The sequence below is a fragment of the Marmota monax genome, unplaced genomic scaffold, assembly GCF_021218885.2.
Source record: "Marmota monax isolate L192 unplaced genomic scaffold, Marmota_monax_Labrador192_F-V1.1 WCK01_AAM20220418_F8-fsc00105, whole genome shotgun sequence".
In the NCBI taxonomy this organism is placed as follows: Eukaryota; Metazoa; Chordata; class Mammalia; order Rodentia; family Sciuridae; genus Marmota; species Marmota monax.
The window spans coordinates 2,504,053-2,522,115 of NW_026692947.1; the positions used below are offsets into that span (position 1 = coordinate 2,504,053).

Consider the following 18,063-nt stretch of genomic DNA (forward strand, 5'->3'; position numbering starts at 1 on the left):
AAGCATGAAAATGAGTAAATATTTTAAGACACAGGTTAAGACTGTGGGACGGTTCTGCTCTTGACAATGAAAGGCTAGTGTTCTATGCTCATGGCAGCTGCTTTCTTCCCATTTATATAAAATTCATTTTTCGTTAATAACTGTCCCCTTCAAGCGTACCATAGACCAGGGTAGCACTGGCAAGATCAGCCGGAACCTGGTTCAAAGGGCAGACTCTCCAGCTCCATCCCATGCCCTCTGATTCTGTTTTGAGAAGGGGTCAGAAGTCTACTTTTAACAAACCCATCAGAATTTCTGATGCAGGAAGACCACAGACTACACATGAGGAAATCCCACTTGACCTTGTTGGTACTTGTAATGGGAAGAACATTGGGCTAATTTTGAGACTCTCATAATGGCAAAGGAGTCTTTGCTTGAAGTTGAAGGACCTATTGATAGCAGAAAGAGAATGCAAATCAAAGGATGAGTTAAATGAGGTAAAGTAAATGAAATAGATGATGTTTTAAATTCAGAATCATGACTTACTAGCTTCTTTTGTTCTGTGTATAGAAATGGGCCTGAAACAAATGCTTCCAGAGCAAAAATATCAGTATGTAGTGTATACCTAGAGAGTTAACATGCTGCTGCTATGTCCTTATGGTGTAACCCAAATGGATCCCTGGCAAGAGATCATGTTATCCTAACTCCTGATCCTTCCCAAACACTCTGGTCACAAAGTTGTTAATACTCAAAAGTATTCCATATTCCTTTACTGTGTTTTCATTTTAAGAAAAATAAAAGAGAACTTTAAATCACAAGATGTTTGGGGTGGGGAAGGGTCAATAGTTCTTGATTGAAAGCATGCCCCGTCTTTGTTGAGGGCAAGTTAAGTTTGGGATTATGATTGTTTCATTCTAGTGATTTCAGTTAACAACAATAAAATCTCAATCCCCAATTTGTCTCCTTTCAGAGGTAAAATGCAGCCTTCCACAGTTGAATGGACTTAAGCAGGAGCTGAAAAGGAGAGAATATCACTATGGAGATAACATAACTTTGGAATGTGAGGATGGATATATTCTGGAAGGCAGTCCTTGGAGCCAGTGCCAGGCAGAGGACAGATGGAACCCTTCTCTGGCCATATGCACATCACGTAAGTACCAGTACAGGGAATGGAGCCCTTCCCAGCCAGTTCATTCATTTGTCCATACTAGCATCAGGTGTGGTGTGATGTTCATGGCATATGCTAGTGAAGAAGTTGAGGATGTGCCATCTCAAAGTACGTCAAATTGTAATATTGATTATTTCAAGCTGAAGTCACTTGAGGAACTATAACTGCAAAAGGGCCAATTGGCCTTCCTTTTCCTATATGCAGCAAGCCATAAAAAATTCTTTTGGAGGATCTGGAGGTGTAGCTCTTGCCTAGCACTCTGTCTTCCATCTCAATTTTCTCTTCGCTCTTCTCACCGCATCCATCACTCCTTGGGGTCCTGGGTGCTTTTCATATCTGGATCTATTTATACCCTGATTTGTCTATATCCTGGATTTGTTTACATCACTCTGTGGTTGCATATGCCACATAGTGATGATTTACCTACAGCCAGTGAGCCTCAGTAAAAGCCACATTGAGTGAGGCTTCAAGAAATGTTTCCTGGCCTAGCCTGCACAAGGCCCTGGGTTCAATCCCCAGCACCACCAAACAAACAAACAAATGTTTTTCGTGTGTGTCATGAAGTGCCTTTCAAGCTGCAGAGAGTAGCAGGCTCACCTCTCTCCCAGCTGTAGGCTACAGGATTTGAAGTAGCTGGTACAGCAGATTTAGAAATCATGTTGCACTGAGCTCTGTAAAAGAGGAGTCCCTGGTGATGACTGGAGTATGCTGAAGGTAGAAAATACTGAACTGTGAACTTGCACACTTCAAGGAGCAGACTAGTATACACAACTTTCTTCTTAGTCCAAGTTAATTTTAGTTTTTCCCTCTGCTCACATCTTAAATCTCTTACTCATAATATGTGGTTATATACCAAAATTGTTCAAGATGCATTTATTATAGTTAATCCTTCAAAAGTGTTAACTACTCATCATAAATAACATTTCTAAATTATAAACTCAACATTTCCTTGAAAAAGTTCACTGGCCAACTAACTGAGTGCTTTTGGGGTGTTTTGAGGATCTGGCTGGACTGACAGAAGAGTCAATTAATTGGGGAATCAACCCCACCAGATATGAAAATAAAATATAAGGTCATAATACCAAACTCACTTTGCACCAAAACAAGAATAAGCACATTAATAAGTAGGACAATTGGGCTAGGGATGTGGCTCAAGCGGTAACACACTCTCCTGGCATGCGTGGGACACTGGGTTCGATCCTCAGCACCACATAAAAATAAAAAAATAAAGATGTTGTGTCCACTGAAAACTGAAAAATAAATATTAAAAAATTATCTTTCTCTTCTCTCTCTCTCTCTTAAAAATATAAGTAAGACAATTGATATTAATAAGATAAAGGCTTATTGTAAGTAAAAATAAAATTGTCTTATAGGCATAATAGTGGAGACATCATAAATTCATGAGAAAAGGCAAGTTATCAAATTATATCACTAGCACTCAAAAACCATTAGAACTTTTTAAAAATAAATGCAAGGTATAATAAAAAGTTAAAAGTTTTAAAAGTCAAACCATAGAAAATCTAAAACACACACACACAGAGAGTATTTATGAAACAACTAGTATTGGGGATGTAGTTAGCATGTGCTTAGCATGTACAAGGCACAAGGTTTGATCCCCATCACCACCAAACAACAAAACCCAGACAGAGACCAACTTTTGGAACTCAGATGTAATTTTCAATAATTATATAAGATGTTAACTTTTTTTTTTACCTGTTGACCAATTTGACTTAAAACTTATATACTTTAAAAAGTAAGTAAGAAGATGTTAGATGGGGAATACATAGAAAATACGATGAAGGGTTAATAGTCCTGTTACAGGGGGAGCAGTTGTGGTGGTTGTGGTAATAGTAATAGTTGTAAAAGTTAACCTATTGAGCATTAGTACCACGTTCAAAGATTAGGTGGAGATAAATAGACAGATAGACAAGTAGATTGATTCTAATTTAATCCACATAAAAATCTATGAGGAGGGTAGTATTCTTATTATCCCCATTTTATAGACATAAAAACTAAGACACAAAAGATTTAAGTCCCTTGCCCAAGACTGCAAAATAGGATAACCTAGGTCCAACCAGGCAATTTACCTATCTGAAGAGGCTCTGTGCTTTAACAATAAATAAGCAGACAATGATCTTACATATTTGTAGTTCGACAATCGAGAGAAAGTTCTAAGTATTAATCATAGTGAAAGGGAAAGTTATTAGGCCAAGGTCACAAATACCAGATAAAAGGCAGTTCTTTATTCAGATAGATGGAAATATGTAGAATGACTAAGAACAAGCCAAGTTAACTGTTAACCAGCTGGTTCTTAGAACTCAGACCCCTCATGAATTGGGCTGGACCACATGTGAACTCCTTTATCCTTTGCTGTAGAACTAGACTAAAAATAGGCCTCTTGGCTTTCTTTTTCTTTCTACCCTAACTAATCTTGGACTGTGAAATATTGGGGTTTTATAGTGATACAAGGGCAAACAAAGACAAGATTATGGAAAACAAGAAATATTTTTAACAAAATAAAACCAAAAAGCTTTTTTTTTTTGTTCCAAGGCTTAGGACAGATTGCTCAAGATACCAGTCCTAGGCCTTCCTAAAAAGGAAGCCGGAGAGTAAATCACAGAGTTGGTCCAGGCTTGGAACAAATATCACAGGGAGTTTTGAGAGCAGCCCAAATTAGAAAAATAAACTCTGAGTACTACATTAGAAAATGAATTTCCTGGAATTCCCAGGCCTACCACATTCCCATTTCAATAGCTCAGTTATTTCGGAGGCCTGACTTGTAGCCTCATCTACCTCTGAGTGGAGGGTAATCTTGAGTTCCCCCTTAAGGCCAGAATTAATACCTATAACCTATAATTAACTATGTTCTCAAGACTAATGTAAGCACAGTTGCATGCAAGACAAGTAATTTCAACTCCAGTAAAGATGTGAAAACTAAGAAAAGTCTTCACTGGAATCTCTCAGAGAGGCATACAGATATATTACCCGATGTGACACCTACAAAAATATCCTAAAATCCACTTTACTAACTGTCCCCCAAGGTCCTCTTCCTTAAAGTAACTACTTTCTTAGAACCTTATCTTGTTTCTTTGCCACCAAGACTCACTTTCAAAAGCTACTGCTTAAGTGGGCGTATCTGTTCCCTGTTTCTCTCCTCACTTTTGGGTCTTCTGAGTTTACCAAAGTCCTCATGCTATTTCTAAGTAAATGGAACTTCTGCAGTTCACCATACAAACCCTGAAAGAGGAACAGGGAAATGCAAAAACTACCTTAGAATGAAGGACATGGAGAAAGGGTGTAAATATCTTTTTACCTAGGCACATAAGTATTTAAAAATGGTTTAACCTCACTAGAACTTAAAAAATGCAAAAGCAAAGAAGAAGATGACTCTTCTTTTTCCCATGAAATTAACAATAACAAACAGGTTTTAGAGAAACTCCCAGTAGAAATCAAGATGTGATGAAACTGATATTGTTGTATGTTGAAAGTACCATTGTAAACTGTCAAGGACTGTTATGAAAAACAGTTATGCAATGTATGATTAGAATGATAAAAATGTTCATGCCAGTTAGCCTTCCTAGGAATCCAGTCTGATGAAATAAGGTAAGATTCAAAAATATTTTACGCATTTTATTCACAGTTTCATGACAAATACTAGAAACAAATATACTATAGAAATAATTGAATGTACAGTAACACATCCACTAGAATAGATTTTATTAGTTTGCCTCTGTTGCAATTTGCTTTTCTATTATATAATTATGTAAAAACTTAGAGATATGGGGAAAAGTGCCAGATGAGAATATACTAAACCATATTTGAGTATTAGAATTATGAGTGATTTTTTTGTTGTGTTTTACAAACTTTCTCCTAAAACTTTATTACTTTTATGATGCAAAATATTACTTCAGAAAGAGAAAAATCTTCCCTGGGTGTACAAGATTATATGAGTGAATTATGGGAGGAAATAATGTGAGTGAAAACAAAGAAAGTTTTTTTTTTTTTAATATTAGAAAAGAATTCAATGGAAAAATCAGGAGGGATGGTACTGGCTAGAAGACTCCTGCTGGGTCACACCATGTGCCAGGCTGATGTTTTCGTGGCTTTTGTCTTTTTTTTTAGGCTCACATGATGCTCTCATAGTTGGTAAGTTTTGTGAAGGGTTTGCTGAGAAATTCTAGCACCTTCAACAGTAAGTATCTATTTCCAGTGAATTGTTAGCGTCTAGGGGTGCCGGGTTCATTGTCTTGGTGCAGCAATGAATTGAAGATCAGAACACAGAGATAGCAAGAAGTAGGTTTATTGCAAAAGCAATAGAGATACAAAGATAGACTTCTTCAAAGAGAAGGGGCCCCAGAACTAGGAATCCAGTGGGGGAAGTTTTGGCCTGTTTTTTTTTAAGACCTCTGGAATTTCCTCCTTTCCTCCCCTGTCCACTCTCTCCTCACTGTTATTGATTGGAGCCCCCTCTGTCCATGCATCTGTTTTAGTTTTTCTATTGGATCCCCACTTAGGAGCATGAGTACACAAATGTTTGTCTGATTGGTGCCTTGCTTGTGTTCACAAGCCTTTTGGTCAAGCAGGAAGTTGACCTCATCAGAAGAACCTCTCCATGCTCCTCTGTTCTGCTCCTGACCTCCTCACTCACCATCTTGCCCCGGCTGCCTAAGCCTTTCTACATCTCCCTCAGAATGAAATGCAAAATGATAAAGTGTCTTGTATTATGAATTCAAATTAAAATGAAAATAATGATGCATTTAGGTCAGGGTGTGTTGAAACTGGCATTCTTATATAGAGTATCCTCCTTTCTGGATGGAACTTGAAAGCATTATGTTAAGTGAAATAAACCAAACTCAGAACACCAAGGGTCATAAGTTTTCTCTTAGATGTGGAAGATAGGAAAAAGGAAAAGAAAAGCAGGAACAGAGGTGGATCTCATGAAAATGGAAGGAAGAACAACCAGTAGAGTAGAAGAAAGGGACCAGGGAAGGGAGGAGAGGAGGAGAAGGGGAAATACTAGGGAAGAATATTGACCAAATTATACTGTTACATCCTGTGCATATATACAAATTTGTAACAATGCATCCTACTGTTATATAAGATGAACCAATACAAATATGGAAAAAAGAAAGCCAAAAAATGAAAGACATTTTAAAAAGTTTTTGTTACAGGGGGTTCTTTGGCATTAAAATGTCTTTATTTTAATGTGTGGCTGGAGAGGGCAACTTCCTCTTTGCTTTATAACTGGGGAATAGACTTCCAGATGGTAACCATGTCGTTTACACAAATTAAAAGCCACAAGACCAGTTTGTTGAGTTTATTTCTGTGCTCTGCTTATGTAGGAACAGTTCTGTAATAGAGTTTGTGTCCAGGGGAATTTCTATTTTGTAGAGTAGCCTGTGTCCTGTGTCTTACATGAGAGACAAGGTGGCAGTGCTTGCTGTGTCCTGCCTACTTAAGGGCAGCTGTTGGAGTAAAGTTTACCAAACTGTTCTACTCACTCTTTGCTATGTATAGTAAAACCAATGCTCTAACTCAAACCCAGGGTAAGGGAGAACTTATTGTTTTATCTAAAAAAAAAAAAAAAAAGTCATTGGCAATCTCTAGGGGGACTAGATATTAAGACAGAATATTAAGCCTCTTAAAAAAATAAAATTATATTTCCCATTTATTTATTTATTTATTTATTTATTTTTTACTGTCTAGGCATTTGCTTTGGTATGATCTTCTTTATTTTATCCATCATTGTTCCCAGTTGGATAATTTTTAAGTGCAAGAAAGGGTAAGTACAGCTATATTCTCCCAGAAAATGTAAACTGTATTTTGCTCCTCTCAGACGTCAAAGGAAAATTTAAAAATAAATAAATAAATAAACAAAAATAAAAACCCAAACAACAAAAGCACTACTACATAGACAGATGTGATAATTCACATAAAGAAGGTCCTTGACACATACAATAGAAAAGTATTTATGCTATAGGAAATACATATGTTACTAAGAATATTTTAAAAATCAATAATACAGTATTTTGGGTGCAGTGGCACACACCTGTAATCTAGTGACTTGGGAGGCTGAGGCAGGAAGATCCCAAGTTCAAGGCCAGCCCGGGCACTTAATAAGACCCTGTCTCAAAATAAACAACAACAACAACAAAGAGCTTGGAATGTAGCTCAGTGGTAGAGCACGCCTAGGATAAATTCTTCAGTATCAGATTTAAAAAACAGCATTTTAAGAAAGAAATGTGAAAGAGAAAATAAGGAGGTTTTTAAAAAGGTATTAATGAGACCATTGATGTCCTAGTTTTGCTGGGACATTGCAGACACTGACAGCTAGACTTAGATTCTATTTCTATCTTTTAACTAAGAGTTAGATTGTGTTTTTCTCTGGCACACATATCCCAGGATGCCTGCATGGAAGAATTGAGATTTTGCATTAAGAAAGAAAGAGAGAAAGAAGGAAGGAAGGAAAGAAGGAAGGAAGGGAGGGAGGGAGGGAGGGAGGGAAGGAAATCTTTTGTAAAAACCAGTGACTTTCTTTATTGGTGTATTTTATAATTATACATTATAGCAGGATTCATTATGTCCATATTTGTGACCACTGAGTTTTTCAACTTGAAGAAAACTTCACAAAGATTATGATCTAAAGAGCAAAACATTTTTGACTGGGAAGTAAACACACAGCTTTTATGCTGGCTATTTTAATTAAAACAATATTAGTGAAATCTGCCAATAAGACCAGTGTTGTAAGGTTGATGAACAAAAATTCTATACTGAAGAAAAGCAGAGTTTAAAACTCCAAGTGAGTAGTCTTCTATAGCAAACGTTCTTAACAAATGCAGTCTTCTACAACAACCTTTATAGAAATTGAAGTTTGATATTTCACAGAGATGCCAATAAGGCGGTTTTTTTTTTTTTTTTAAGTAGATTGTCACAGTAAAACCATTTTGCAAACAACCTAGTCAGGAACTCAACTTCATAATGAAATAATCAGTATAGAATTAGATTTAAGTTAAACTCGTATTCTTCCTTAGTAAAGGTATATTTTGCAGCTTGACCTATAAGTATTCTTTGTCCTTTATTCTTACAAAAAGAAAAAGGGAAGTGGCCTGATATTAACATTCACAGAAGTGCATTTTTCTAAATTTCTTATTAAGCACCCCTATAATTTGCATTAATTTTTTATAAATTTAAGGAAGAATTAAAGAAGGGATTAACTTGTATCACATTATTGATGATTTGCAAGCCTTCTTAATCCCCAGCTTTCTCAGATTCAGAATATCTAATTAATTACTCTGTATTTGGTTCCTCATCTGTATCTTGGGCTGGCTGTGCTCTATTAACATTTTCTCTTGTCTCCTAGATCACCATTCTCCTCACCATCCTCCCTCTCCAGACTACCCTTGGGGACAGGGACCACCTCTATTCACAGAAAATAATTATTATTTAATGACTTTTTATCTATACTTGTATAGTAGCCCAATTCATACTAAAAACAGTAAAAATTTACATGAATTTTACAAAACCCATTACCATTTATTATCTTCCAAGGAAACATGTATTTTTTTTACAAAACACATTACCATTTATTATCTTCTCAAGCAACTCTGTGCGGCACCAAGGCCAAACAATATTGCTATCTCAAAGCAGAGAAAACTTTGAGGTGCAAAGACATTCAGGGGCTTGATTAAAGTTCTGCAAGTAGGAAGTTTGCCAGGAATTAGGGCTTTTGTCTACATGATTTGATTCATTTTTTGCTATTCCTTTGATGTTAGTTGCACATTTCTGAATTTGATTCTGCATCACTAAAATTCAGTACCCAGAATTGTGTACAGTAAAAAACTGCAATATTTCCTTTTACTCTTTCAATATACACTCCCTCCTCTACATTTTATTGACTTTGTTCCAGCTCCTCTGGCATATTGAGCCCTGCTCTCCTAACTGTGGGTAGTACCTGTGCATAAAATAGAACATGTTCTTCAGTATAAGAGAAAAGGGAAGAAAAAGGAAAAAGATGTAATTTTTAGGGCAAAGTCGGCCCACATCTTGTGGTTAACTTTATTTCCTAATCAAAATTATTTTAGAAATATTGAAATGTATTGTGTTAAGACACAGACACCTAGTTATTAACAGTTTTGAATCTTCGGGTATTATATAGAATGATTTTACTATGATATCCTAATTGGAGTTTTTACTTAGTATTAAAAAATTCATTTGGTTGTATTTTTCCTTTTAAGCATCTTGTAAAGATATCAGGAACTTGAGGCAATTTACCCCTTAAATCTCAAAATGAAAGTTATTGATTTCCTTTAAAACTGAAACATATGATTAAGACAGTTTTCCTAATTTTTTCTTCCTCTGCCAATTAGCAGTAATCCAGATGAAAAGTGTAAAGAAGTGACTATCAGTTTACATCCTCAAGAAGGCAGCTGTGTTCATCCTCAGACTCCACTAACAAGTCAGGAAAACAGCAGGTACCTATCTACATACTGAGCTCAAAACATTGGCAACAACTCAAATATCAAAAATGGAGACAGCATTTGAATAGGTTATGACACTAAGCAGGTCATCAGTACTAAAGAAGGCAGAAACTACTTCATGAGCTGGAAATGCTTTTATTTATTTATTTTGTTCCTGGATTATTGCCATTCCCAGCGATTTTGTGTGATGATTCTGTGGGTGCTATGCCCAGGCACTGTTTTTTTCAAAGCATTCCCAGATTTTTGTGCATTTGTGCTGTGAACCTTTGAGAAGTAGTCTGTTTTATTTCTTTTCCTGGTAGAATCTAAGCATTTGCAGCCTGTGTGCTCCTCCTAGTCCTCCAGTCTCCTCCATGTGCAGGGTCTCTTAAGCATACTCTGGAGACTCACCTTGCCTTTTCCCTGGTTTCTGGCTTTCACTGAATTCTTGGCCTCCTTTGGCCTCCTTGAGCCTCTCTTATTTCTGTCCTCCACTGGGGCTAATTGCCATCCCTAACCCTTCATTCCACCTCCTTAATGCAGCCTTACCACAAAATGTTGTGTGATAAATGTTGGCCCAAAGTTTGGTATGAAAGGGGAAATGATGCCACAACTGAATCTGTCCTATGATGTAATGAACAGCTAAGCAAAAAAAATAAAGAAAAGAAAAGAAAAAGCAAAAACTAGCTACTAGAACAAGGATCTGAAAATGACAATCCGTGGGCCAAATCTAGTTGTGTATGTAAATAAAGTTTTATTGGCACGGCCATACCCATTCATTTAACTGTTAACTGTGACTGCTTACCCATCTCAACAGCGAGGTCCAACAGCTGCAACAGAGACCATGTGGCCCACAAAGCAAAAAAAATTTACTAATTGGTCCTTCTGTGGAAGAGTTTGCCCACACCTGAACTGTATCAGACTTGGAGGAATTTCTCACTGGCTATTCCTCCACTTTCAGTCTTGGATTTCCCCCTTTCCCCAGGCCTCTCTCTCATTAGATTCTTCTCCATTTTCCTCAGATCTTTACTGCATCCCTGGGGTATTTTATTCCAACTCTTGGGCCTCTTGCAAATTTAATGCTCCATCTTTCTGTATCATACAGAGCAATTCATTTGGTCCTGGCTCGCTCTGGCTATTCTAGTAATCCTAATATTTCCTATATATAGGTCCTCAGGGTGCATTCAGAAATAATAGTGTCATAAGCCTTAGGTACCCCTGTAGAAAGCAGAAGTAAAAGCATCAAATTGATTAGTAAATTTTTTTCTTTATGTCCTACCTCTTCTTCACATCAATGTGCATTAAACGAACTTGGCATTTTATATACACACATATGTCAGAAATTCTAAATTAAACAGAGGGCAATGGAAGAGACCCCAGAAAGAAGTAAGGGTTAGTAAAGGCATTTTATAGTCAACCATATAGTCAAGACATATGTGTAAACAATTCAAATTTTTCTAAACAAAAAGCTTAGAAAATAAATAAACTTTGTCTTTTCTTCTATAATAGAAATAAATTTGCCATGTCCTCTTTTTATTATCTGGCTTTCTAGTCACTTTGCTTATATCTTATACTTTTTTAAATTTTTTTTTTTAGTTTTAGGTGGACACAATAACTTCATTTCATTTTTATGTGGTGCTGAGGATCAAACCCAGTGCCTCATGCATGCCAGGCGAGCACTCTACCACTGAGCTACAACCCCCCCAGCCCTATATCTTATACTTGTTTTTCTTTACTATTTATGAAAGCAAATGAAATATGCATTTTAAAAATTCAGAATTAGAAGTTTACTGTTTAAAACTTTAGTGATCAGTTATTCTGATCTTTCTCAAATGGGTGTTCACAAATGCTTTGGAATTCATGGTTAGTTATACCAAAAAAACGTAGAAGTCATGAGATGAAAATGGCATGCTGTCCAAGGATTCCTAATGTTATCCCAGTAGCTCCAAGAAAAAATAGCATTATTTCTATATTAACATAAATAAGCACATAAGGGAGAAAAAGGCAAATAAAGAGAGATTTTGAGATAAAATATGGCAAAATATTGTGCTATCAGGGATGCTTTAAGCTATGCCTCCAAGGTTCTCAGGTGAAGCTTTCATTTTTCCTTTAATATCAGGGTGCTAGGACGGAAAAGTTATACAAAATGGATTTTAGGCCAGATAAGCTGTCACTAAGTATAAACAGACAAAACAGCAGACCATGAGAACCATGATCATGTTTACAGAGTTTTTAAAAATATATTCTACAACATTGCTTAAAATATCATTTGATTTAGATTTATTCCTTCCATTTTCTGTCTGCAACATTTTCCAACTAAGTTCCATTAACTCAGCTCAGAATTCATTCACCTAAGAAACTCTTTTTTTTTTGAAAGAGAGAGAGAGAGAGAATGTATTTTTTAATATTTATTTTTTAGTTTTCGGTGGACACAACATCTTTGTTTGTATGTGGTGCTGAAGATCGAACCCAGGCCGCACACATGCCAGGCGAGCTCGCTACCACTTGAGCCACATCCCCAGCCCCCCAAGAAACTCTTAAAGTTAGAAAAAAATATAAAAAGTACCTGCAATAAATTCCACTCAGTAGTAGATAGTATTTTTAAGTTCCTTTGCATATTATTTTACATTTGCAGGGTGGATATCTTGAGATTGTACTGATTGTACAATAGGAAATCCTGATTTTTTTTCTCCACCAATGACAACCATTTTTCTCCTATCCTTAAAACTGTACATAAATACATCCCATAGTATTTGATATTCAAGTACTTTTTGCTTATTAACTCTGCTATAATTCATTTGATTGCTCATTTATTTTTCATTTATCAGCTGTATAATGTACCATATGTTGTGCTTATATTTTTCCACAGTAAATCATTAACTTCTTGTGAGTAGAGAGACCATTTCTTTTTAATTTCCCAAAACCTCTGAGTATACAGTTAATTAAATGAAAAGTGGTGAGTAAATACTTGAAAATTAGTTTATCATAATTTCCTTTTTCCTCAACTCTTTGCACACCATTTTTACATCAAAGTACACCTCCATTGGATACATTGACTGTTGATCGTCTTTTAATAGAAAGGTAGGAGTCCTTAATAATTTTGTATCAAGTATCCTTTTTTAAGATTGGAATTTTTTCAATTTTTCCTTTTTCTTTTCATTTTTTAACTAATGCAGAAAGTAAATTATACATGGCAATGAAGTATCATGTAATGTTTGATATATACGTACATTATGTAATGTTTAAATCAGGCTTAAACATATTTATCTCCTCAAATATTACTCACTTCTTCATGGTTTATTCAAATTTCCCCACATTTTTTTAAATTGATGCCTTGTTTGTACATACTGATGGGATTAATTGTTCCATATTCATACATCCACAATATAACAATATAATTTGGCCATATCACTCCTTGGCACTTTGCCCCTCTTCCCCACCTTTTACTCCTTTGTCTCTTTCTTCTGACCTCCCTTTAAGACTAGAATTCTGACCAGAGTGTTCCACAGGAGCAAATTAATCATCTATAATCCCAGTGGCTTGGGAGGCTGAGACAGGAGGATCTCGAATTCAAAGTCAGCCTCAGCAAAAGCAAGATGCTAAGCGACTCAGTGAGACCCTGTCTCTAAATAAAATACCAAATAGGGCTGGGGATGTGACTTCGTAGCCAAGTGATCCCGAGTTCAATCCCCTACTCTGTCCCCGCCCCGCTAATTCAATCATATGTAGCCACATGATATAGATAAGGACCAAGTTAGACAGAGTCTAGCAAGCATGAAACCTTGCACCCAGGCCAGGTGCTGGGGCAGAGTGAATGACATAGATAAAGAGGCAGACACCAAAGACCTAGCTGTGTGTTGAAGGACATGAGAATGTTTGAAGAAGACATAGGTAGCAGGTGGTGCTGGGAAGCTTTGTGAGACAAAGAATAACTATGAGGAATAGGGTGGCAGTCATCACTGGGGTCAGGTGACCCAGTGGCCCTCACTAGGCAGTCTGTCCTTTGGTGGCCAGAGAAAAGAGGCTTCAACATGAACAGGGAAGCATTTGGGTATCTTGCTCTGCATGTCCTACCTCAGTGCATTCTTGACTGTAATAAGAGGAGGAGGACCTGCTTGCTGAAGCTGACCCTCCTCCAAGACTACCAGCCACTATTCACTGCCCCCACCACCACCACCCATAGTTCCGCTTTTCTGGAACAGGCTCTTTTTATTTATTTGTTTAATTCTGAGAACTCATTTTGTTTGAGAAAAGAGAAAGGGAAGGTCAAGTTACTCATTAATCTCTCTCTTATCTACTCAAGTCTCCAGTTACACCATACTTTCTAGAGCCCTACATAGCAACCACTACAGAGGGAATAAACGCTTCTAAGAGCTTGAAATTTATATGAGATGCCAGCATTCTGATTATCAGCATATAAGTTCTTGGTGGTTCAGTTTTCCTCTGTTGCTGTCATCTAAACAAAAATATCCTCTATTTCAGTGTCCCTCCTTGACCAGGTATTATAAAGCTGGAGAAATCTCCAATTACCTGTTGGCAGGAAAGGAGCCAATCGACTTCAAGAGAATAAGATCAGAGGTTCATGAACTCTGAAGTGACTTCACAGAGAAGCAAATGTGTGTACCTGAAGACGCCTAAGCTGTCCCAGGGTCCAGCAAAACTCCACCTCTTAGTCTGCATTCCTCTCACCCCTCACCCTCTTTCCTGTGCTGAAAGCACACAGCATCTAGTCAGGGGACAAGACTGTAGATATGAAAAACTGTTTCAATCATTTAAAGGAAGAAGCTGCTTTCTAGGAGTTCTGGCTTAAAAGTCTGTCATTTTCCTTTCTTATTTTAAAATGTTCATGATATGGAATGAGCTCATTATAGAGAATTTGGAAAATACAGAAAGATATGAAAATTAATGAGACATGTTAATATTAATGTCACACATCACATTATCTGCCAACCATTTTCTATATATGTTTCTTTATACAAACACATATATTTTGATTTATTAAATAGAGCCCTACATAGCGACCACTACAGAGGGAATAAACATATTCCCTCTGTATTTTATAGAGCAGAACCTACTTCTTTAAATAAATTGGAGTAAAATACATGATATATCAATTTTCATCTCCTCTAGGGAAGAAAAGCAATTTTTTTCTTCACTGGAAAGGTGCTAAATGATTGTGGTGGAGAACCGTCAAGACTGCTCAAAAGAATTATCTAGAAAAAAAAATGGAACTCCAGATATTTTCTAAGTTCTGTCTCAAAAACCCACTTTGTAACATGTTCTGAATAAAAGAAAAATTTTAAATTAAATAATAATTATTATAAATGTAACTAGTTTACTAGTATACCCTAGGTTAACTTTAAAAAGCACAACTTTTAAGAATTTATTAGTGAACGGGTACTAAGTTACACTCGGGAAGAGTAAACTCTGGTTTTCTATTTCACAGCAGGGTGACTACAGATCTAAAAAGCTAGAAGAGGGCTGCCTTGTGGCTCAGTGGTAGAGCACTTGCCTAGCACGTGCAAGGCCCTGGGTTCGATTCTCAGCACCACATAGAAATAAATAAATAAAGGTATTGCGTCCAACTAAAAAAATAAATATTAAAAAAAAAGCTAGAAGATTTTGAATGTTTTCACTACAAAGAAATGATAAACGTTTAAGAAGACATATATGTTTACTTTGATTTGAATATTATACAGTATGTACATGTATCCAAATATCACATGGTACCTCAGAAATGTGCAGTTTTTGTGTGTCAATTGCTTTGAAAAGAACTTTATCAAATCGATAATCATGCATTGAGGGCTGGGGTTGTGGCTCAGCGGTAGAGCACTTGCCTAGCACATGCAAGGCCCTGGGTTCCATCCTCAGCACCACATAGAAATAAATAAATAAAATAAAGGTAATGTGTCCAACTACAACTAAAAAATAAATTTAAAAAAAAAAATAATCATGCATTAACATCTTAAAATCAGTATCCCTATACTTTCAGTCATTCCACATCTTTATAGATCAGAAACTTGTTATGATATTATTTGCCATGATAATGATCTCTAGAAACTATCAGAATATTTGTGAATATTGAGTAATATCTTTGAATCTAGCTTTCACTAATTTCTGGGTAATTCTGTGTTTTAATCACTCCTTTAAATTTCTATTTTACCACATTTACTTTGACACCAATATAGGGATTAAGGGAGACACCAATTTGAATTTCAACTTAAAATATTGCAAGATAGAAAAAAACCCCAGCATAAGCGAAGTCCACTGACATAGACATATATATATCTGTGTATGTGTATGTATATGTGTGTGTGTGTATATATATATGTGTGTGTGTGTATGTATATATATATATATATATATATATATATATATGACTATGTATATTGACTACATACAACTTATACCATACACAAAGGGTAATTGCCTTATTATTTAGGAAGTCCTTAAAAATTAAAAATGGCTACCAACTCTCCCCACTAAAAGATGGGCAAATAACATATGGCCAGGTCACCAAGGAAACAAGGGTAACTAGTCTGCAAATTTTCGAAATGATACTCAATGGTGGGTGTTTGCTCAGTTGGCTCTTTAGTTCTCTATTATTTCTTAGAATTTGAAGAAGAAGATTTCAAAGGAAGACTAGAAACTAAATGAGAATTAGCCTTTCTTAGAATTACTATTTTCCATCACAAGAAAACAATTCTGTTTTTTTGTTTGTTTGTTTGTTTTTCCTAAAGTGGAGTGGACCAGTGAGCCATGGGATTAATAAATATTTGATGACTCTGACTTTTTAATTGCAAGAAAGCCATGAGTTTTGTTTTTTTTTCTATTTCATCAATTGTCATGGGGAATACTACATATACTACGAAAAATGCCTCATTGCCTAACTTGTATTGTTAAGTAATTCTGTTAACCTCTGGCCTTACATTTTTCATCTAAAACAGCGGCTGGGCCAATTACTCTACAAAGCTATTAATGTCTGACATTCTTTGTTTTGTTTACTTAAAAAAATAGAATAAATATGAGATGTAATGTCATTTAAATCTATGACATTTAAATAAAATTTTCACCATTAAAATGAGAAAAGAATAAAAGATTTATCTTTGCAAATCTACTTATGGAGTATAATTTGTAGTATACTTGTCTTTTCTAAGGCCTGCAAAAGTTAAGGTAGACTGAAATGAATGTGTGTTCCTTCTGAGAAATGTCTTTCTTTCTGTACTTGATTGCTTACAGAATTCCCATGAGGGTATGGCCTACCACACTCACACTCTTTCAGGTAAGAGAGAAGAAAATCAGACACAATTGCATATGAAGGTCAGCCAACTGGCAGGTGCCTACCCTGTGCAAATAGAGGCCTGATGACACTTTACCCCAACTTCCAAAAAGCATAGTGTAGATATATTAATTTAAGAGGAAAAGAATCATCTCATATCAAATTTTAAAGAAGATGTTGGCCAACATTTAATGACATCCCCCTACCATCACTCTCTCTGTGCACCTTTCTGAAAGATAGCTGTACATAGTCCTTAACCTTGTCTATTCCTCTGCCGACCCCTACGTCTTCCATTCTCTCCTTTTCTTGTGTCTTTGACAGTTTGACAAAATCTTTAGGGGGAGCTGGAGGACTCCTACTTCCTAATTGGAAGCTTTGATTCTTGACATCTATCCCTGTCAGAGCCTCAGGAGTTCCCTCTCCTTTTGAACTCAGTTACTGAAGCAACCCCAAGGCAAGGCTAAGGCATGGATAGTAACTCCACTTTACAGGTAAACTTGCAATGCCTGATATAGGAAAGTTTATTTTGTGTGCAGTTTATTACCTCACTCCATTTAGAGACAAATCCCACTTTATTTTCTAGTGTCTAAAATATTAAAAATCAAAATCTCTCAGGACTTCCCCAGCATTTGGTCAACTAATTCTAGTGGAAAACTGGCAAAGATGTATTAAATGCATTTGACACCAAGATGCCTTTATTTCCTACAGTATTTACCAAGTATTCATTGAGCACCTACTATGAATCTTGGCACTGGAGATGTTACAAGAAAACTTTATCCCTGACTCTTGGAAATTGTCTGGAAAGATAGGAAACAAGGCCCCAAACTTTTCAAATGGAAGCTCAGTTGGGTCAAATCAAAATAAGCTTTTTAAAAAATTGGTGTAGAAGTCTTCAAGTATATTAAGAAAGGCCTGAAGAACCCCAGGGATAGAACTTTTACTGACTGAAACAAAGTTTCAGTAAAACTGTAATCCTTGAATATTGCACCTGAAACTAGAATAACAAACACTAGCTAAATTGTTTCTCCTATATTTTAATTTGTTCATAAAAAAAGAAATCTTACTTCCAAGCCTGGAAATAAATAGGTAATTTTTAATATTTATTGTTGCAGACAATAATATTGTTGTCACAAACAGGTTCTGACATTGAGCCACAGAACATTACTGTCATATAGCTCACA

At 36.1% G+C, this 18,063-nt stretch overlaps 1 protein-coding gene across 2 annotated transcripts in view; it reads left to right on the top strand.

Moving 5' to 3' along the window:
* LOC124097620 (complement receptor type 1-like) overlaps positions 1 to 16,720 on the top strand; it is a 70,961-nt gene extending 54,241 nt beyond the window's left edge. The window contains exons 19-23 of one of the 2 annotated variants that reach the window (XM_046452109.2): positions 950 to 1,129; positions 5,270 to 5,293; positions 6,854 to 6,929; positions 9,514 to 9,618; positions 14,086 to 16,720. In XM_046452109.2, the coding sequence (XP_046308065.1) occupies positions 950 to 1,129; positions 5,270 to 5,293; positions 6,854 to 6,929; positions 9,514 to 9,618; positions 14,086 to 14,098 (398 nt within the window). In that variant the 3' untranslated portion in view covers positions 14,099 to 16,720. The remainder of the gene's footprint in view (positions 1 to 949; positions 1,130 to 5,269; positions 5,294 to 6,853; positions 6,930 to 9,513; positions 9,619 to 14,085) is intronic. The other variant, XM_046452110.2, reaches the window with a different exon arrangement.
* Positions 16,721 to 18,063: the final 1,343 nt, after the last annotated feature.